At 45.4% G+C, this 21,257-nt stretch overlaps 1 protein-coding gene across 1 annotated transcript in view; it reads right to left on the bottom strand.

Moving 5' to 3' along the window:
- The window catches only part of LOC309569553 (acyl-coenzyme A thioesterase 1-like), a 30,809-nt gene extending 10,299 nt beyond the window's left edge, over nt 1–20,510 (bottom strand). The window contains exons 1-2 of the mRNA XM_082275427.1: nt 20,000–20,510; nt 12,955–13,157 (exon numbers count right to left, since the gene is read on the bottom strand). Coding sequence (XP_082131553.1) covers nt 12,955–13,157; nt 20,000–20,453 — 657 coding nt within the window. The 5' untranslated portion in view covers nt 20,454–20,510. The remainder of the gene's footprint in view (nt 1–12,954; nt 13,158–19,999) is intronic.
- Nucleotides 20,511–21,257: the final 747 nt, after the last annotated feature.

Here is a 21,257-nt window from a genome sequence, read left to right as displayed (position 1 = left end):
CTGAGGGGGTCTGTAGGTGAAATTTTGTCCTGGGACTCCATTTACACTGAAAATAAAAAGATGCAGTGTCACTTTAAAAAAGTCGCAAAAACACGATTGCACCGCTGCACTAGCGGTATAGCAAGTCCCAGCCTTACACATTCTGTCAGCAGTGTGAGTGAGGAATACCTACAAGAGACCCCAAAAACATTACCAAACTGATCAGGAGGATTTCAGGAATGATCTGTACAGCAGAAAGAAGGATCTGACACAGGAAATAGAAAAGCTCCTGGGTCATGCCTAGAGTCTCTAGTGTCTCCCTTTGCTGTCCAGCATTGTGAACTACACGAAAATGGCCGCCCCATGCATTCCTATGGGTAATTTCAAGAAAATGGCTGGCCATGCATTACAGTGAAAAGGTTTTAACAACATTAATGCAGAGCAAAGTTTACAGCAAAATGGTGGCCCCCGACGGCACGCCATGCGGTCTCCAGGACCCGGGGGGAGGGGGTCAGCAGACAAAAGGCATCGGATGGTCCCCAGAAGGAGACCCCACCAGGAAAATGCCCCCCCCTCCCACAGAACCGCCACAGCGGCAGCAATATATCCGCCCCCCAGAGGTAGGAACATGCTATGGGAGGGATGCGAACAGCTGAAGGGGGGGGGGGATCCTGGTATACCCGAGAGGCCAGAGGAACCGAGGGATACCCGAGGGTCCGACTATTCCATGAAGGGGGACCACGTTCACCCCAAAACTGCAAGAGGATTGGGGGGACACTTACTCATCATACCACAATATCAGTTGGGTGCCGAACCACACAGAATACCTCCCACCCGGGGTGGAGGTGTTGCCAGCCAGGGGGTACGCTGCGACTCTCAGGTTGTTCGCGTCCCAGCGAGACGATCCACTCACGGGCTCATCACCGTCCAAACGGGCTCTGTCGTGGGGAGGCCTAGTGCTGGACTATAACCTGCGCAACGCTTGCTGGCCAGGCTGGGAGACCTTAAGGATCTAGAATATCCAGTCAGAAACCCAGCCGGCTTTGGTTGTAGTTCTCCAGGAACTCTACTAAAATAAATTACAAAAAAGGTTTCCAAAAAATAACAGCTAAAAACGAAGTCCAAGCAGCGAACTAGGTCCTACTCCTAAACTAGGCAGAAAAACCCAGGGCTGTAGCAGAGTGTGTGGGGTTACGCCTGCAGGGACTGCCCCATAGGCGTAGTGACGTTTTTTTTTCCTGCCTAGTGTCCTACTCCTGTAGGGGGCAGCATAATCCAATGGTCAAGAAGATATGAAGCTGCGTCTGTCAATGAACGATAGAGAAATTGAATATTTAAGCGCCCATCTATCAAGGGCTACCTACTCCTTCTCAAAGTCTAATTATGGACGAAACATGCTGCCGGCATTAGCGGCCCCTAAGCCCATTGACGTGTGGTTGCTGACCAATAACAGGCTGGGAGAAACTCTGGCATTTGATGTTTATTGTCCTTAGTGGGGTGATGGCTGAGGCAGGCTGGCGGTCTATCATGATTATCTAAAGGACCCAGCAATAGTGCTGGAGGGGACTGTTAATACAAATGTAAGTTCAGCTTCTCTAATTGCCTTGCATCTAATTGAAGGAGATCCTCAGCAGATAACATAAATGGAGCAGTATAGATGGATTAAAAATTGTAAACCCAGTGTGTTTGGACTATCTACTTTGATGTTCTGACACACGGATTTCAAACTAAATGCTTACTAATAATTGTTTTATGTCAACCTACAGTGCATCCAGAAAGTATTCACAGCACTTCACTTTTTCCACATTTTGTTATGTTACATCCTTATTCCAAAATTGATTAAATTACTTTCCCCAAATTTGTACAAACAATACCCCACAATGACAACATGAAAGAAGTTTGTTTGAAATCTTTGCAAATTTATTAAATAAAAAAAAATTACATGTACATGAATATTCACAGCCTTTGCCATGACACTCAAAATTAAGCTCAGGTGCATCCTGTTTACACTGATCATCCTTGAGATGTTTCTACAACTTGATTGGAGTCCATTTGTAGTAAATTCAGTTGGTTGGACATTATTTGGAAAGGCACACACCCGTCTATACAAGGTCCAAAAAATTAACAGAGCATGTCAGAGCACAAACCAAGCCATGAAGTCCAAGGAATTGTCTGTAGACCTCAGAGACAGGATTGTATCGAGGCACAGATCTGGGGAAGGGTGCAAAAAATTATCTGCAGCATTGAAGATCCAAATGAGCACAGTGGTCTCCATCATCAATACATGGAAGAAGTTTAGAACCCCCAGGGCTCTTCCTATAGCAGGCCGCCCAGCCAAACTGAGCAATTGGGGGAGAAGGGCCTTAGTCAGGGAGGTGATCAAGAATTCGATGGTCAGTCTGACCGAGCTCCAGCGTTTCTCTGTGGAGAGAGGAGAACCTTCCAGAAAAACAACCATCTCTGCAGCACTCCTCTAATCAGGCCTGTATGGCAGAGTGGTCAGACAGAAACCACTCCTCAATAAAAGGCACATAACAGCCTGCCTGGAGTTTGCCAAAAGGTGACTGAAGGACTCGACTCAGACCATGAGAAACAAAATTCTCCAGTCTGATGAAACAAAGATTAAACTGTTTGGCCCGAATGTCTAGCATCATGTCTGGGGGAAACCAGGCACCACTCATCACCTGACCAATACCATCCCTACAGTGAAGCATGGTGGTGGCAGCATCATGCTGTGGGGATGTTTGTCAGCGGCAGGAACTGGGAGACTAGTTAGGATCGGGGGAAAGATGAATGCAAGAATATACAGAGACATCCTTGATGAAAACCTGCTCCAGAGCACTCTGGACCTCAGACTGGGGCGAAGGTTCACTTTCCAACAGGACAAGAGCCAAGATAACAAATGAGTGGCTATGGGACAACTCTGTGAATGTCCTTGAGTGGCCCAGCTAGAGCCCAGACTTGAACCCAATTAAACATCTCTGGAGAGATCTGAAAATGGCTGTACACCGACGCTCCCCATCCAACCTGATGGAGCTTGAGAGGTCCTGTAAACAAGAATGGGAGAAACCGTCCAAAAACATGTGTGCCAAGCTTGTAGCATCATACTCAAAAGACTTGAGGCTGTAAATTGATGCCAAAGGTGCTTCAACAAAGTATTGAGCAAAGGCTGTAAATACTTATGTACATGTGATTTTTTTAATTTTTTTATTTTAATAAATTTGCAAAGATTTAAAATAAACTTCTTTCACGCTGCCATTATGGAGTATTGTTTGTAGAATTTTGAGGAAAATAATGAATTTAATCCATTTTTAAAGGCTGTAACATATCAAAATGTGGAATAAGTGAAGCGCCGTGAATACTTTCTGGATGCACTGTATGTCTGTATCACTGTGCATGGTGTGCCAGCACTTAGAAACACTTGATTAGATGCCTAATAATACAACACCTTCTTCCAAGTACATATAACGCAAGACCTTGCAATGGAGAAAATAGGACTGAATTATGCCAGATCAACATTGAGAAATATTGGGTGGGTTGAAGCAAAAGATATTTGAGTAGACAGAGCTTTTTCTTTTTTTTGGATTGTCCACCCAGCATATATAGCCCTGCATGTCTGGGTGAAAGTTGAAGCTCGTCTTAACTCATTCATACCCATTTGCTATGCTGAATGCATGAGCTTATTATAACAGACTAAACACTAGTGAACAATTGCATGGTTGTTTCATTAACACATCCGAGTATTGTCCAGGCTATCTATAAACTATCGCATTGCATGGCTTAAGCAGGCTATACATAGATCAAAATTCAGCTGGTGTAGCAGGGACCAGACCAATTTCAATCCATGTATGGGTGGGGTGGATGTACAGAAGTCGATCTACCAATCGACTTCTGTACAACCGCCCTATTGGAAAAGTTCTGCTTGATCAGTGTATTCTGACGGAGGGGAAGATTCCCCTATCCACCTCAAATCTGTAGATGGGGCAATAGACTCCTTTTTTTTGTTCACCCGCTGGTAAAACAAAAAAAATGTTTATGTATGGGCTGCTTAACCACTTGCCGACCGCTCACTCAAGCTTTACTGCGGCAAAGTGGTTAGTTATCGTCCAGCGACGTAGACCTACGTCGCTGGACTCCTCCCTTCGTGGGCGGCGCTCGCGCGCCAACGGAGGCTCGCTTCCGCTATATTCATTCACAGCGGGAGTCGGGCCAGCGATCGCCGCTGCTCTTCCCCGATCGTCGGGGACTCGAGTTTGGAGATCCGCCCGCTTGATCTCCTAAGTGACAGACAGTGACAGATTGCAGGGTTCAGCATAGCTGAACTTGCGATCTGTCCCTGTGTCACTCAGTCACCTCCCCCCACACGTTAGTAAGCACAAGGCATACATTAACCCCTCCCTCTCCAATAAAATTAACCCCTTCCCTGCCAGTGTCATTTTAACAGTAACAGTGCATATTTATAGCACTGATTACTGTAGTAATGTCACTGGTACCCCCAAAAGTGTCAAAAATGTCAGTCAAGGTCTGATCTGTCCGCCGCAATGTCGCAGTACCGCAAAAAAAAAAAAAAAAAAAAAAAAAAAAAAAATCGCAGATCGCCGCCATTACTCGTTTAAAAAAAAACACCAAAAATGACAGAAATCTTTCCTTTAGTTAGTAAACGCAATAACTTTTGCGCAAACCAATCAAAAATACGCTTATTGTGATTTTTTTTACCAAACATAGGTAGCAGAAAACAAATTGGCCAAAAATTTAAAAAAAAAAAAAAATTTATTTTTACATTTTTTTGGGGGGAATTTCATATAAAAAAAATGTGAAAAATATTGTTATTTTTTCTAAATTTACGCTGTTTTTTTGTTTATAGTGCAAAAAGTAAAGATCAAATACCACCAAAAGAAAGCTCTGTTTGTGGGAAAAAAAGGACGTAAATTTTGTTTGGGTACGGCGTCACACGACCGCGCAATTGTCCGTTAAAGTCGCACAGTGCCGAATCGCAAAAAGTGGCCTGGACATAAGACAGCAAAATCCTCCGGTGGTAAAGTGGTTAATCACTATGCTATACCGGATATTTATCTACAATCACCTGCTATTGGACCTCGGTTCCCTTATGACTGTGAATGACTTATATTGTGCACTACATATAGTTACATAGTAGTTGAGGTTAAATAAAGACAACAGTCCATCCAGTTCATCCTGTGTGTGGACGTATTAATTTCCCACTATTTATTGCGTAAATGGGGTAGATGGTTGCACAACGGGACAATATAGATTTGGCTTTTTTTATAGATTGCTTTACTCTACATGAGCCTTGATAGTTGTAATTAGGGGTCTGAATATAAGGTGCTTGGAAGGGTTAAGGTAAGCAAGGAACAACGTTCTTGTTTTTTAATAGGTGGGAATTGGGTGTGTGCATTTTTTTTAAACAAAATACATGTTTAAAAGAGAAGTATGGGATTTATTTTTTTCAAGAATCATACTTGCGTAGGTGGATGAAGCATTGGTCTGATGCTGCATCTGTCCCCCGCTAGCTCTAAGGCAGGGAACTGAGCAATTAAACACCGATGATTGCTCAGTTCCCAGAGCTCCGTGAGCAGAGAGCTGGTGGTGACTGTCAGTTACCTCTGTCTGCTCTAAACAAAATGGGGTGAATGAACCACCTTTCTCCTGCGCTCACAAAACGAGGCTTCCCCAACTGCTTTTCCAACTGGACTTTATAAATGGCGTCTCGGAAGGCTAAGGTCTTGCTGCCCTAAAGGACTGGGGCAGTCCAACAATACTGCAAACAAAAACACAAAAAAAGGGCGCACCGACCTAGCGCATTATCCTCAATATAGGCTTTATTATTAAAACATTAAAATGGCTACTCACAAACGCAGGTGAAAATCAATCACATCAGACTCATGAACTTGAGTATCAGAAGTAGTCCATACAGGTGTCCACAGTCTCATTAGGATGACGTCTGACGCGTTTCGAGGCATATGCCTCTTCCTCAGAGCCACTCTGTCTGCTCTGTTCCGGCTCACTGAGAGGCTGAGCCAGGACCGGCCAGGGTTGTGGGCAGATCCCGACCATAATGTTGCAATCTTTCCACAGCCTAGACCGACTCTGAGACTTCAGCCAGCTGTCTGTTAAAAACAGGTCACAGAATAACAGAACAAACTGCACACCTGCAATGAACAGAAGAAGTTACAGCCAAACAAGCTTCGGCTGTACTTCTCCTTTAATAAAATGTATATATTTTTACATATTTGGATGGGCTTGAGCCTAATGATGTGTCCTGTGCCATATTTCTTCCTTTTGCTTATGCTTGGTTTATTTAGTATGGGATACTCACCCAAAATTTGCCAATAGCATATAGCCCCCCCCCCCCCCCCCAGGCCTGAGGGTTCCAAATTTATTATTTTTATTTTTTACCATATATTCGCAAATGTCAAATTATATATATATATATATATATATATATATATATATATATATATATATATATATATATATATATATAGGCCTTATTAAAAAGAAGATGGCTGCAGGAGAACATACTGTATATGAAGACATTATTGCACTCCAGCCCATGAACAGAGCTGGGCCAGGATTATGTTCCAATAAGGGCTGCCACCCGGCACCGAATGCACAGATGCTTTCCGACACGTTCTCTGCAGCCATCATGTAATTTGATGCTGGCAGGTAATAAGTGGGGGAATGCCTCATGCTTAGTTTTGGGCCAGCAGTCAATTTTTTTTCAAAAACCTGAAATATAAGCTAGCCATTAAACATGGAACTTTACCCAAGCATGTGATATTTAATGGCCAGCAATAATACATACTGTAGCTGCGGTCCATGGTGACATCACTTCCAGCTAAGAAAGAGGGAGTGGGTACAATCAAAAAAGGTACTCTCGCTCCCCCCAAAAAAAAAAAATTCCTAATAGATTTTCTAATAGATGAGGGGAACTTTCTTGTTCAGGTGACAGTCCGCTTTAAAGTGAGGAGGGTCCAAAAAAATACATAAATCTTAGAGAAGACCTGCCCTGAATAGACCCATTCTAAGGCTGGCAATACATTATACAATTTTCTTGTTCAATTTTCCTTTAGGTTTACCAAAACCATATAATAGGAGGTCAAACCTAAACACTTTTAAAGTGGAATTCCACCCAAAAGTGATGCCTCCGCTTATACGATTCCTCCCCCCCCCCTCAAGTGCCACATCTGGCACCTTTTGGGGGGAGGGGGGCAGCGGGTACCTGTTTTTAACAGGTACCCTGTGCCCACTTCCATCGGACCTCGCCACGGTGAGGTACGTCACCAGTTCGGTTCCTCCCATTGCTGCCAGTAAGAGAGCACAGTGCGCTTTGCACATGTGCAGTAGGGAACCGGCTGTGGAGCCGCAAGGCTTCACTGCCGGGTTCCCTTTCCCGGCAATGGCGGCAGCAGCACCCGACAGCGGATGGAAACATCAGCTGCGGTGCCAACATCGCTGGATTCCAGGACAGGTAAGTGTCCTAATAATTAAAGTCAGCAAGTACAGTATAAATAGCTGCTGACTTAATTTTTGAGTGGGGGGGGACACAGAACTCCGCTTTAATTTGTATGCAAATCAGGCAGGTCCTCTTACTTAATAGTACAAGGTAAATCTAAAGAAAATTGAATATTGTATGGCCAGCTTAACTCTGCTTACACCTCAGTTTTTGGATCTCTGCTAGAGTTCTGGAATGTTGCACTTCTTTCCCTTTACCATCCTATCTTTTCCTCTCTTCTGTTCTGGTTTTCTTTTATTTTTAAATCATGGGATAGCTTGTCTTCAAGCGCTTTAGGATCTACTCCTTGAATTGAGTTTCTTTTTGATCCTTATATGTCAGCACACTTCCAATATCGAGATGTGACCACCGACTCTGCATTGACAATACTAATGGCCCATGTTGGTGTATCTTTCTGGATGTTCATGTAACTTACTTAATCGTGTTATTGCTTATTATTCTACACTTATGTTTGCTTGGAATGCAAAATGTGAGCTATGCATACCATGTCTGTATCCTCTTTTTTAAAATCTTTAATAAAAAAATGTTATTGAAAAAAAAAAAATTAAAAATCCAATGACAACCTAACAAACAGCTTTTACTGCTCTCCCATAAACCCAGTTAGGCTGTAGTCTGGAAAGTATGAACAAAAAAGGTTGAAATTGTCTGCTGACCACAAGCCAGAATGTCATTGTGTTAGAAAGGCTGGGACAGAAACTCATTTCAGATTCTCTGTAAAGCAAATCTGATCTCTCATGACTAAATAGAAAGTGCTTATGTGGGTGGACTAGGGGCAACATCAGGATTGGCTAATCATCCATGTGCATAGACTAGGGGCCAGATCAGGACTGGACAACCACCCAGCTTGGTTTGAAGTCTGGTGACCAGCATACATTAAAAAATTGGGGTTCACAGAACATGGTTAGGACAGCTAGAAAAAGTATATTCACCTTTCTGTTTTTTTTTTTTCATAAATCTCTAGGGACATAATTACAACTCAATTAAACCAAAAGTAAATGTGGCCTTGGATTGCAATTCAGCCAGTTCAGCAGGGACTAGCCAAATTTTGTCCAGTGTGTGGCCAATCCTGTTTAACAGAAGTTGGTGAGGATGGAAGAATCTGCTTGTTTTATTTCATTCAGGCTACTGTCTTAATGACGAAAAAAACAAATAATTTATGGGCAACTTAAGTCAATTTTTTAAAGCCTTGTGAAAAACATTTAAAAGCAGGGATAGGCAACCTTTGAGATTTGAAGATTTACCCTTGCCAACTCTGGCCAGTGTAAGTAGTACGTAGAGCAGTGTACAGAGGTCAGTAGAATGTAGAGCAGTGTACAGAGATCAGTAGGATGTAGAGCAGTGTACAGAGGTCAGTAGAATGTAGAACAGTGTACAGAGGTCTGTAGGATGTAGAGCAGTGTACAGAGGTCTGTAGGATGTAGAGCAGTGTACAGAGGTCTGAAGGATGTAGAGCAGTGTACAGAGGTCTGAAGGATGTAGAACAGTGTACAGAGGTCTGTAGGATGTAGAACAGTGTACAGAGGTCTGTAGGATGTAGAGCAGTGTACAGAGGTCTGTAGGATGTAGAGCAGTGTAAAGAGGTCTGTAGGATGTAGAGCAGTGTACAGAGGTCAGTAGAATGTAGAGCAGTGTACAGAGGTCAGTAGAATGTAGAGCAGTGTACAGAGGTCTGTAGGATGTAGAGCAGTGTACAGAGGTCTGTAGGATGTAGAGCAGTGTACAGACGTCTGTAGGATGTAGAGCAGTGTACAGAGGTCTGTAGGATGTAGAACAGTGTACAGAGGTCTGTAGGATGTAGAGCAGTGTACAGAGGTCTGTAGGATGTAGAGCAGTGTACAGAGGTCTGTAGGATGTAGAGCAGTGTACAGAGGTCTGTAGGATGTAGAGCAGTGTACAGAGGTCTGTAGGATGTAGAGCAGTGTACAGAGGTCTGTAGGATGTAGAGCAGTGTACAGAGGTCTGTAGGATGTAGAGCAGTGTACAGAGGTCTGTAGGATGTAGAGCAGTGTACAGAGGTCTGTAGGATGTAGAGCAGTGTACAGAGGTCTGTAGGATGTAGAGCAGTGTACAGAGGTCTGTAGGATGTAGAGCAGTGTACAGAGGTCTGTAGGATGTAGAGCAGTGTACAGAGGTCTGTAGGATGTAGAGCAGTGTACAGAGGTCTGAAGGATGTAGAGCAGTGTACAGAGGTCTGAAGGATGTAGAACAGTGTACAGAGGTCTGTAGGATGTAGAACAGTGTACAGAGGTCTGTAGGATGTAGAGCAGTGTACAGAGGTCTGTAGGATGTAGAGCAGTGTACAGAGGTCTGTAGGATGTAGAGCAGTGTACAGAGGTCAGTAGAATGTAGAGCAGTGTACAGAGGTCAGTAGAATGTAGAGCAGTGTACAGAGGTCTGTAGGATGTAGAGCAGTGTACAGAGGTCTGTAGGATGTAGAGCAGTGTACAGAGGTCTGTAGGATGTAGAGCAGTGTACAGACGTCTGTAGGATGTAGAGCAGTGTACAGACGTCTGTAGGATGTAGAGCAGTGTACTGAGGTCTGTAGGATGTAGAGCAGTGTACTGAGGTCTGTAGGATGTAGAGCAGTGTACAGAGGTCTGTAGGATGTAGAACAGTGTACAGAGGTCTGTAGGATGTAGAACAGTGTACAGAGGTCTGTAGGATGTAGAACAGTGTACAGAGGTCTGTAGGATGTAGAGCAGTGTACAGAGGTCAGTAGAATCTAGAGCAGTGTACAGAGGTCAGTAGAATGTAGAGCAGTGTACAGAGGTCTGTAGGATGTAGAGCAGTGTACAGAGGTCTGTAGGATGTAGAGCAGTGTACAGAGGTCAGTAGGATGTAGAGCTGTAGGGTAGTGTACAGAGGTCAGTAGGATGTAGAGCAGTGTACAGAGGTCAGTAGAATGTAGAGCAGTGTACAGAGGTCTGTAGGATGTAGAGCAGTGTACAGAGGTCTGTAGGATGTAGAGCAGTGTACAGAGGTCAGTAGGATGTAGAGCAGTGTACAGAGGTCTGTAGGATGTAGAGCAGTGTACAGAGGTCTGTAGGATGTAGAGCAGTGTACAGAGGTCTGTAGGATGTAGAGCAGTGTACAGAGGTCTGTAGGATGTAGAGCAGTGTACAGAGGTCTGTAGGATGTAGAGCAGTGTACAGAGGTCTGTAGGATGTAGAGCAGTGTACAGAGTAGGGCTGGGCGATATGGCTGAAAACTGTATCACAATATCAGTGTTTCATATCGGTCGATATCGATAATTATTGATATTTTTTATTACCCATTTAAAATAAGGACCCTAGGGTGAGAATGCAGGGCACTGGCATGGTGCAGGAGAATGCAGGGTGACTGGCATGGTGCAGGAGAATGCAGGGTGACTGGCATGGTGCAGGAGAATGCAGGGTGACTGGCATGGTGCAGGAGAATGCAGGGTGACTGGCATGGTGCAGGAGAATGCAGGGTGACTGGCATGGTGCAGGAGAATGCAGGGCACTGGCATGGTGCAGGAGAATGCAGGGCACTGGCATGGTGCAGGAGAATGCAGGGCACTGGCATGGTACAAGAGGATCCGGGGTTGTGAGCATACTACAGGAGATGCAGTGCTGTGGGCATGGTACAGGTAGACCATGCCCGCAGCACTGCATCCCTTGTAGTGTGCCCGCAGCCCTGCATAATGGCAGGTAGTGAAGCTGTTTCACTTACCTGTGCCAGAGGCGCCTTCATTTTAAAAATGGCGCCGCCCGGCGCCAACACGTCATTGCGCACGCGCCGCCACCGCTCGTATAATTTCGGCTATTTCCGGCCTCTCCCGAGCGGCGGCGGCGCGTGCGCGGTGACATGTATGCGACGGGCGGCGCCATTTTTAAAGCTTAAACCCGTCGGAGCGGACTTTTCGTTTTATCGTTCAATTTTGTTTATTGCTATCGATGACGAGACTATCGCGATACATATCGGTATCGTTTTATCGCCCAGCCCTAGTACAGAGGTCTGTGGGATGTAGAGCAGTGTACAGAGGTCTGTAGGATGTAGAGCAGTGTACAGAGGTCTGTAGGAAGTAGAGCAGTGTACAGAGGTCTGTAGGAAGTAGAGCTGTAGGGCAGTGTACAGAGGTCAGTAGGAAGTAGAGCAACGGATGACATCAGCTGACAGAGGGCTTCCTCACTGGGGGGGGGTGGATTTTGGGGGGAACCCCACGTTATTTACTTTTTAAATAATTTTGGCGTGGGGTCCCCCCCCCCAAAAAATCCATACAAAACCCTTATCTGAGCATGCAGACCATTAGGCCATTAGAGGGGGGAGAGAGATAATCTTCACCCCCCCCCCCCCCCGAACCATATCAGGCCACATGCCCTCAAAACCCTTGGTGGTGGTTTTACGGGGTGGGGGGTCTTATCAGAATCTGGAGCCCCCGCCCAGATCTCGAACCTCCCATTTTGTGAATGAGTATGGAGTACATTCACCAAAAAAGTGTAAAAAAAGAGTAGACACACCACAAGTTCAAATTCTAATTGTTCAGAAAAATTTGGAATTCTTTAGAAAACGAATATGCAAAACAAAATGTTACTTTTTTTTTTTTTTTTTTTTTCGGAGATTCTGATACATCCGAATCACCAAAGAGTTGTCCAAATTTATATTCGGACTGAAACAAATTGCACGTCTACCTCGCCTCACATCAATCCCGAGTACCTGATTATGATATACTAAGTGGGTGGGCCGGATATGAAGGTGGACTACTGGAGACAATGCAGCCGGGTAGGACCACAGGAGCAAGTGCAGCCACGCTGTACAGACATTGCATCGGCAAACAGGGCTGCCGTTGGCAGAAGGTCACTTGTCAGCGGGTCGGCACCATGCGATCTACACGTCACTCGCTCACGATCGACGGGTAGATTGCGATTGACAGGTTGCTGACCACTGATTTAAAAGAGAATTTTACCTTTGCAGAAAAAATAACTGCACATATTTATGCAGGAAAAAGTGGATTTATTTATTTTTTCCAGCAGGAGATTGGAAAGCATTGTACCCTCAGTCAGTACGTTACGGGTGCAATGTGAGCTCCTGACAAGTCCTCCAGTCTATACTTCTGTATAGGCTTTCTGTTTGAAAGCCAGAGGACATGTCAATAGACTACAAAAGCGCTCATCAGCATCCCCGCAGCCCCCTAAAACTACAAGCCAGTCTGCCGCGGTGGAAGAGGGTACTTGTACTTTATTTACATTAAAACTGTGAATGCATGATATTGCTGTTTGGGTGGACCCTACACAACCACACTCTTTTCAAAAAGTGATAGTGGGTGCAGAAATAAGAACCACACCCGCTGTCATGGGGAAGAGGTGAAGGGAGCTGGAACATGTTACATGTTTCACCCTAAATACAGGTGTAACGTAAATCGTTCAGAAGGAGAACTGGTCCTTTAACTACACATCCATGCCTGCTACAATGACGCTCACCTTTGGATGCTGCAGCATGTAATTTATTGCTTCTTCAAAGTACTCCAATCGAAAAGCTTTCATGTCCTTTGGGAGATCTTCATAGTTGTAGTACGCCAATGCCATTGTGGCAAACCCTCTACTGGCTAATAGGCTAGCTTTGTATTCCAGGAGTCCTCCGCCTGTCCCTTGAATTTCGATGACTCCGGGAAATGGTCCGGGTCCTGCAGGCATAATTCACACACATTACTATTCCTGCACATGGATCTTCTTCACTGCACTAGCCAAATGTAACTGTAAAGCAATTCTAATTGTAAAACAATGCCCTGTATGGAATTGCAGTCATGTTTTACAGCATCGATAGGACATATGGTCTTTGAATTGCTGTGTACTCGGACCTTTTCTTGTTCATCCTTGATGTACAGTACATCTCGCTACATATTCCAGCACAGGAGAAGGGCATTGACAAGATAAAAAAAAAAACAGTATATTCAATAGGATCTTACATGGGAATGAAGGTGCAGGATGTTTTGCTCCCTTTTCTGCACAGACTTTGGTAATGGTCACAGAACCTCTCTATGCTTACATAATAGGTACCAAAATCTGCTATTAATGTCTGACCGTCTCCTGCGGCACGCCTGCAGTCTCTCGCCGTCTCCTGCGGCGCGCCTGCAGTCTTTCGCCGTCTCCTGCGGCGCGCCTGCAGTCTCTCGCCGTCTCCTGCGGCGCGCCTGCAGTCTCTCGCCGTCTCCTGCGGCGCGCCTGCAGTCTCTCGCCGTCTCCTGCGGCGCGCCTGCAGTCTCTCGCCTTCTCCTGCGGCACGCCTGCAGTCTCTCGCCTTCTCCTGCGGCACGCCTGCAGTCTCTCACCGTCTCCAGCGGCGCGCCTGCAGTCTCTCGCCGTCTCCTGCGGCGCGCCTGCAGTCTCTCGCCTTCTCCTGCGGCACGCCTGCAGTCTCTCGCCTTCTCCTGCGGCACGCCTGCAGTCTCTCGCCTTCTCCTGCGGCACGCCTGCAGTCTCTCGCCTTCTCCTGCGGCACGCCTGCAGTCTCTCACCGTCTCCAGCGGCGCGCCTGCAGTCTCTCGCCGTCTCCTGCGGCACGCCTGCAGTCTCTCGCCTTCTCCTGCGGCACGCCTGCAGTCTCTCGCCTTCTCCTGCGGCACGCCTGCAGTCTCTCGCCTTCTCCTGCGGCACGCCTGCAGTCTCTCGCCTTCTCCTGCGGCACGCCTGCAGTCTCTCGCCGTCTCCTGCGGCGCGCCTGCAGTCTCTCGCCGTCTCCTGCGGCACGCCTGCAGTCTCTCACCTTCTCCTGCGGCACGCCTGCAGTCTCTCACCTTCTCCTGCGGCACGCCTGAAGTCTCTCACCGTCTCCTGCGGCACGCCTGAAGTCTCTAACCTTCTCCTGTGGCACATCTGCAGTCTCTCGCCATCTCCTGTAGTACGTCTGCAGTCTCTCACAGTCTCCTGTAATATGTCAGCAGTCTCTGTCTCCTGTAGTACGCCTGCAGTCTCTCACCGTCTTCTGCAAAGCGTCTGCAGTCTCTCACCGTCCCCTGTAGTACGTTTGCAGTCTCTCACCATCCCCTGTAGTACGTCTGCACTCTCTCACTGTCTCCTGTAGTACGTCTGCAGTCTCTCACCATCCCCTGTAGTACGTCTGCAGTCTCTCACCATCCCCTGTAGTACGTCTGCAGTCTCTCACCGTCCCCTATAGTACGTCTGCAGTCTCTCACCGTCCCCTATAGTACGTCTGCAGTCTCTCACCGTCCCCTATAGTACGTTTGCAGTCTCTCACCGTCCCCTATAGTACGTTTGCAGTCTCTCACCGTCCCCTATAGTACGTCTGCAGTCTCTCACCATCCCCTGTAGTACGTCTGCAGTCTCTCACCATCCCCTGTAGTACGTCTGCAGTCTCTCACCATCCCTTGTAGTACATCTGCAGTCTCCCACCATGCACCTCCATCCCTGTTATGCATACGAAAATACAGAGTTTTGCCCGTGGGACTTTAAATAAGGCGACACAGTTTTACGTTTGGGTGGTATTCAATTTATCTTGTTTTATATATACTTAACTTATTTATTTTATGTATCACTTTTAAGAAAGAAGTTTGGACTCCTTTACTTATACATTTAATGTATTCAATATTGTATTAGAATTTTTTATTAGTTCATTTAATAATATTTTTTCCACTCTTATTTAGGTTATGTTGGATAGGTAGGTGCAAGCTCATTTAGATGTCCCCATCTATAGTGAGGTTGATTTCAGACGAGGTTGTCATTTCCCTTTCTGTGATCTGCTGGTCTGCCTAGGGGGAGTGAAGATTGTGTCGGGTAAGTTTGACACAAGCGCATAATTGTAATCCATACGGATTACCATATGTCATTCCTAAAAGGAATGACAGAAAGGAATGCCCATAGACTTTAACATGGAGATGGAATGCCCATAGAGAATAATGGAACAAAATGGAATGCCCATAGACAATAATGGTAAAAAATATTTCAATTAGCGACAGAACCTTTAGACATATCAAATAAATCTTTAACAAAACATACTTTTGAATATCAGTGGCGATGTATAATATTCGGATTAGATGGGATTATTATTGTTTTTAATGGAATGACAAGGGTGAATGACAGAAGAGAATGCCCATAGAGTATAATGGGAAGCAAAAAATGAACTAATTTGCAGAAAAATCTGAGAGACATAGCAATTTACCTTTTCCCACAGATGTTCCTCAGATAGAGTAGTAGATTGTAACATTGAGATCATTTGTGATTATAGCTGTTTTCTATGGAATGACAGATAAATGACAGAGGGGAATGCCCATAGAGTATAATGGGAAGAATGATGTGACCTGGAGTCAAAACCATTGGATATATCAGATTAATCCTTAGCAGACATTCACTCCACGTTCAGTGGTGATGTTTAATATTGAGAAGAAGTGAGATTAGCAATTGCTTTCTATGGAATGACAAAGGTGAATGACAAAACGGAATGCCCATAGACTATTATGGGAAACAAAATATGAACTAATTTACAGGCAAATCTGAGAAGCGCCGCAATTTAACCTTTCCCACAGGTGTTCCCCAAGTAGAGTAGCAGATTGTAAAGTTGAAATTATTTGGGATTATAGCTGTTTTCTATGGAATGACAGATAAACGATAGAATGGAATGCCCATTGAGTATAATGGAAAGCAAGATGTGACCTGGAGTCAAAACCGTTAGACATATCAAACCAATTTTTAGTGGACATTCACTCCACGTTCAGAGATTATGATTAATATTGGCATGAAGTGGGATTATTATTGTTTTCTATGGAACGACAAGGGTGAATGACAGAAGGGAATGCCTATAGAGTGTAATTTGGAAGCAAAATATGAACTTGTTTTCAGGCAAATCTGAGAAGCTCAGCAATTTCACCTTTACCAAAGGTGTTCCTCAAGTAGAGTAGCCGATTGTAAAATTGACATTATTTGGGATTATAGCGGTTTTCTAAGGAATGACATAAAAATGATAGAAAGGAATGCCTATAGAGTATAATGGGAAACAAGTTGTCACCTGGAGTCAGAACCATTACACATATCAAATCCAATCTTTAGCAGACATAGACATACTCTCCACAGTGAGTGGCCATGTTCAAAAGGAAGATTACAAGGTATTATCATTGTTTTCTATAGAATGACAAAGGTGAATGCCCATAGAGTATAATGGGAACCAAGATATGGCCTGGAGTCAGAATCATTCAATGTACCAAATAAATTCTTAGCAGACATACTCTCAACATTCAGTGGTGATGTTTAATATTGAGATGAATTGGGATTAACGTTGCTTTCTATGGAATGACAAGGGTGAATGACAGAAGGGAATGCCCATAGAGTATAATGGGAAGCAAAATATAAACTAATTTGTAGGCAAATATGAGAGACACAGCAATTTCACCTTTCCCACAGGTGTTCCTCAAGTAGAGTAGCAGATTGTAAAATTGACAATATTTGGAATTTAAGCCGTTTTCCAAAGAATGACGTAAAAATGATAGAAAGAAATGCCCATAGAGTATAATGGGAAGAATGATGTGACCTGGAGTCAGAACTATTAGACATATCAGGACAATCTTTAGCAGATATAGTCTCCACACTCAGTGGTGATGTTCAAAAGGGAGATTAAGAGGGATTACTATTGTTTTCTATGGAATGTAAAGGGTGAATGACAGAAGAGAATGCCCATAGAGTATAATTGAAGCATAATATGAACTCATTTGCAGGCAAATCAGAGAAGCTCAGCAATTTCACCTTTCCCACAGGTATTTCTCAAGTAGAGTAGCAGTTTGTAAGGTTAAAATTATTTGGGATTATAGCTGTTTTCTATGGAACGACAGATAAATAATAGAATGGAATGCCCATTGAGTATAATGGAAAGCAAGATGTGACCTGGAGTCAAAACCGTTAGACATAAACCAATCTTTAGCAGACGTTCAGAGATTATGATTAATTTGAAGTGAAGTGGGATTAGCATTGTTTTCTCTGAAATATAAAGGGTGAATGACAGCAGAGAATGCCCATAGAGTATAATGGGAAGCAAAAAATGAGGTAATTTGCAGGCAAATCTCAGAAGCACAGCAATTTCACCTTTCCCACAGGTATTTCTCAAGTAGAGTAGCAGTTTTCCTGTCATTCCATAGAAAACATCTATAATCCCAATTGATCTCAATGTTACAATCTACTCCTCTATCGGAGGAACATCTGTGGGAAAGGTGAAATTGCTGTGTCTCTCAGATTTGCCTGCAAATGAGTTCATATTTTGCTTCCCATTATACTCTATGGGCATTTTCTTATGTCATTCATCCTTGTCATCACATAGAAAATAATAATGATCCCACCTTCATCTCATTATTAAACATCTTCACTGAAAGTGGAAAATACGTCTGCCAATGATTTATTTGGTATGTTGAATGGTTCTGACTCCAGGTCACACCTTACTTCCTTTTAAACTTTGTGGGCATTCCTTCCTCTCATTTTACATCATTCCTTAAGGCCCGTACACACGTACCGATCGTCGGCATACAAACGTCGGTGGACGAAGGATCTGCCGATTGTACGCGTGTTAGTATGGTGCCTCCGACAGATGTCTGCGCACAATCCGCGGACAAAAGTCTTTCGTGCAAACATGAAAATATTTGTATGCCGACACCAGAACGGACGATTGTTCGCCTGTCAGTACACAATTCGGCCGACAGACCGCAGATTTGCAAGACTGGGCATGCTCAGAAAATAGAAAACACAGGGAAAGTTAACCATTACATGACATCACTTCTGCAGTCGGCGGACAAAATTCTTGTGCTGTCCTTGTGCTGTCTTTGCACTTTTCAGCAGACACCGACATCCCGGGGAGAAAAGAGGAACATTTGTAAGCCGACCATCGGTACGTGTGTACGGGGCTTTAGAAAACAGCTATAATCCCAAATAATCCCAATCTTACGATCTGCTACTCTACATGGGGGGGGGGACACCTGTGGGAAAGGTGAAATTGCTGAGCTTCCCAGATTTGCCTACAAATGAGTTCGTTTTTTTTCTTCCCATTATACTCTATGGGCATTCCCTTTTGTCATTCCATAGAAAACAATATTAATCCAATATTATTTCAATTTTATTATTTGCTACTCTACTTGAGGAAAACCTGTGGGAAAGGTGAAATCGCTGAGCTTCTCAGATTTGCCTGCAAATGAGTCCATATTTTGCTTCCCATTATACTCTATGGGCATTCCCTTCAGTTGTTCCCCTATGTCATTCCATAGAAAGCAATGCTAATCCCACTTCATCTTAATAATAAACATTCCCACTGAATGTAGAGTGAATGTCTGCTAAGAATTTATTTGGTACATTGAATGGTTTTGACTCCAGGTCACATCATTCTTCCCATTATACTCTATGGGCATTCCCTTCTGTCATTTATCTGTCATTCCATAGAAAACAGCTATAATCCCAAATTATCTCAATTTTACAATCTACTCCTCTATCTGAGGAACATTTGGTCAAAAGTGAAATTGCTGTGTCTCTCAGATTTGCCTGCAATGAGTTTGTATTTTGCGTCCCGTTATACTCTATGGGCATTCCCTTCTGTCATTCATCCTTGTCATTCCATAAAATACAATATGAATCCCACCTAATCTGAATATTATACATCGCCACTGATATTGAAAAGTATGTTTGTTAAAGATTTATTTGATACGTCTAAAGGTTCTGTCGCTAATTGAAATATTTTTTACCATTATTGTCTATGGGCATTCCATTTTGTTCCATTATTCTCTATGGGCATTCCATCTCCATGTTAAAGTTTATGGGCATTCCTTTCTGTCATTCCTTTTAGTATGTCCCATCTTAAGTGACCTCTATGTCCTACCATGACATACCTGGTGACCCTGATTTCCCTCCATGTCATTCCCGGTGACCCCAATCCCAAGTCTTACCCAGCGATGTTCCTTCATGTTACACCTAGTGACCCCGATCCCCCCCCATGTCACACCCAGTGACCCCGATCCCCCCCCATGTCACACCCAGTGACCCCGATCCCCCCCCCCCATGTCACACCCAGTGACCCCGATCCCCCCCCCCATGTCACACCCAGTGACCCCGATCCCACCCATGTCACACCCAGTGACCCCGATCCCCCCCCCCCCATGTCACACCCAGTGACCCCGATCCCCCCCATGTCACACCCAGTGACCCCGATCCCCCCCATGTCACACCCAGTGACCCCGATCCCCCCCATGTCACACCCAGTGACCCCGATCCCCCCCATGTCACAACCAGTGACCTCGATCCCCCCCATGTCACAACCAGTGACCTCGATCCCCCCCATGTCACACCCAGTGACCCCGATCCCCCCCATGTCACACCCAGTGACCCCGATCCTCCATGTCACACCCAGTGACCCCGATCTCCCCATGTCACAACCAGTGACCCCGATCTCCCCATGTCACAACCAGTGACCCCGATCCCCCCATGTCACAACCAGTGACCCCGATCCCCCCATGTCACCCGGATCCTTCCCTGTCCTGGGTGCACTCACCGGGCGGTATGAAGAGAGTGGCCCGCACGGCGCCCTCCCTCACCGGGATCCTGCTGACTCCTTCCCCCAGGAAGCTCCTCTCCTGGACCGCAGTGCTGAGCACAGCTCCGGCCGGCTCCTGGTGGAGGGAGAAGCGGACAGTCAGGGGGCTCAGCACCTCCTTCTTCACCATCCTCCTCAATCCATTCCGGGGCTCCAGAGCCCACAGGGGCCCCTCCGCTTCTACTCCGGTGAACGTGCCGCCCTCCAGTGCCGGGCTCCGGCTCAGCTCCAACTCCCCTCCGCTCCCGGCTCGGTACCGGCCCAGGGAAGTGAACGGCTCCCCGCCTTCATCGGTCAGCTCGGTGCGGAGAGTCACCTCCTGTCCGGGGATCAGCCCGATCACCTCCAGCCGGAGAGGATCATCGAACAGGCAGCGCTCCGGGGACACCCGCAACTCTACCGAGCCGGACATGGAGCGCCGAGACTGGGGGAGACCCGAGCCAAATGTTGGGCGACAAACACTGTGCACCCCGGGGGAAGACCTGTGCAGAACGCGGCACATACACTGCATGACATCGGACTGTTACTGGGGGAGGAGGATCTGTGCAGGACGGGGGCGTCTCCCGGGGGAGGTGCTTAACAGGGGGCGGAGGACCTGGGCAAGACAGAGGTCATTGTCCCGGTGCGGAGTTTCAATGAGGACAGAGAACCTGGCACATAGCACTATACACACATGGAATGACAAGTCCTGGGGCGGGGCTTCACGGGGCGGAGGCGGAGGACCTGTGCAGGAATGAAGCGTGCTCCCCAGGGCGGGGCTTCACGGGGGCGGAGGAAATTGACAATAGACGATTCATACAGTACTCTTGCATGACAGAGGAACCCACTGGGGGCGGGGCTTCTGGGGGCAGAGAGGGCGGGAGCAATTTCTTTACTTTTGGAAATCTGTATTTTTAATAGAAATGACCTCTAAACAATTATATATTTTCAAAAAGCAGTGACCATGGAGAATAAAATGGGGCCGCAGTTCCAAATTTGTACATTGCACAATATTTGTGCAGTTATTTATCAAATGCTTATTTTTTTTTTCCTTTTTTTTTATATATATCTTTACTGAGATTTTTCATCATAGATATTTGTAGAAAAAAAACACCATACAAGTCACAGCATAAGAATATACAGCAGGGGTGTCAAACTCAACTTCATGGAGGGGCGCATCAGCATTATGGTTGCCCTCAAAGGGCCGGTTGTATCTGTAATAATAGATGTCCAGAGT

Source organism: Pelophylax lessonae (assembly GCF_965119305.1).
Source record: "Pelophylax lessonae genome assembly, chromosome: 13".
NCBI classification, from domain to species: domain Eukaryota; kingdom Metazoa; phylum Chordata; class Amphibia; order Anura; family Ranidae; genus Pelophylax; species Pelophylax lessonae.
Note: the sequence above shows the minus strand (reverse complement) of the source record. Positions and strands in the feature narration are given on the sequence as shown.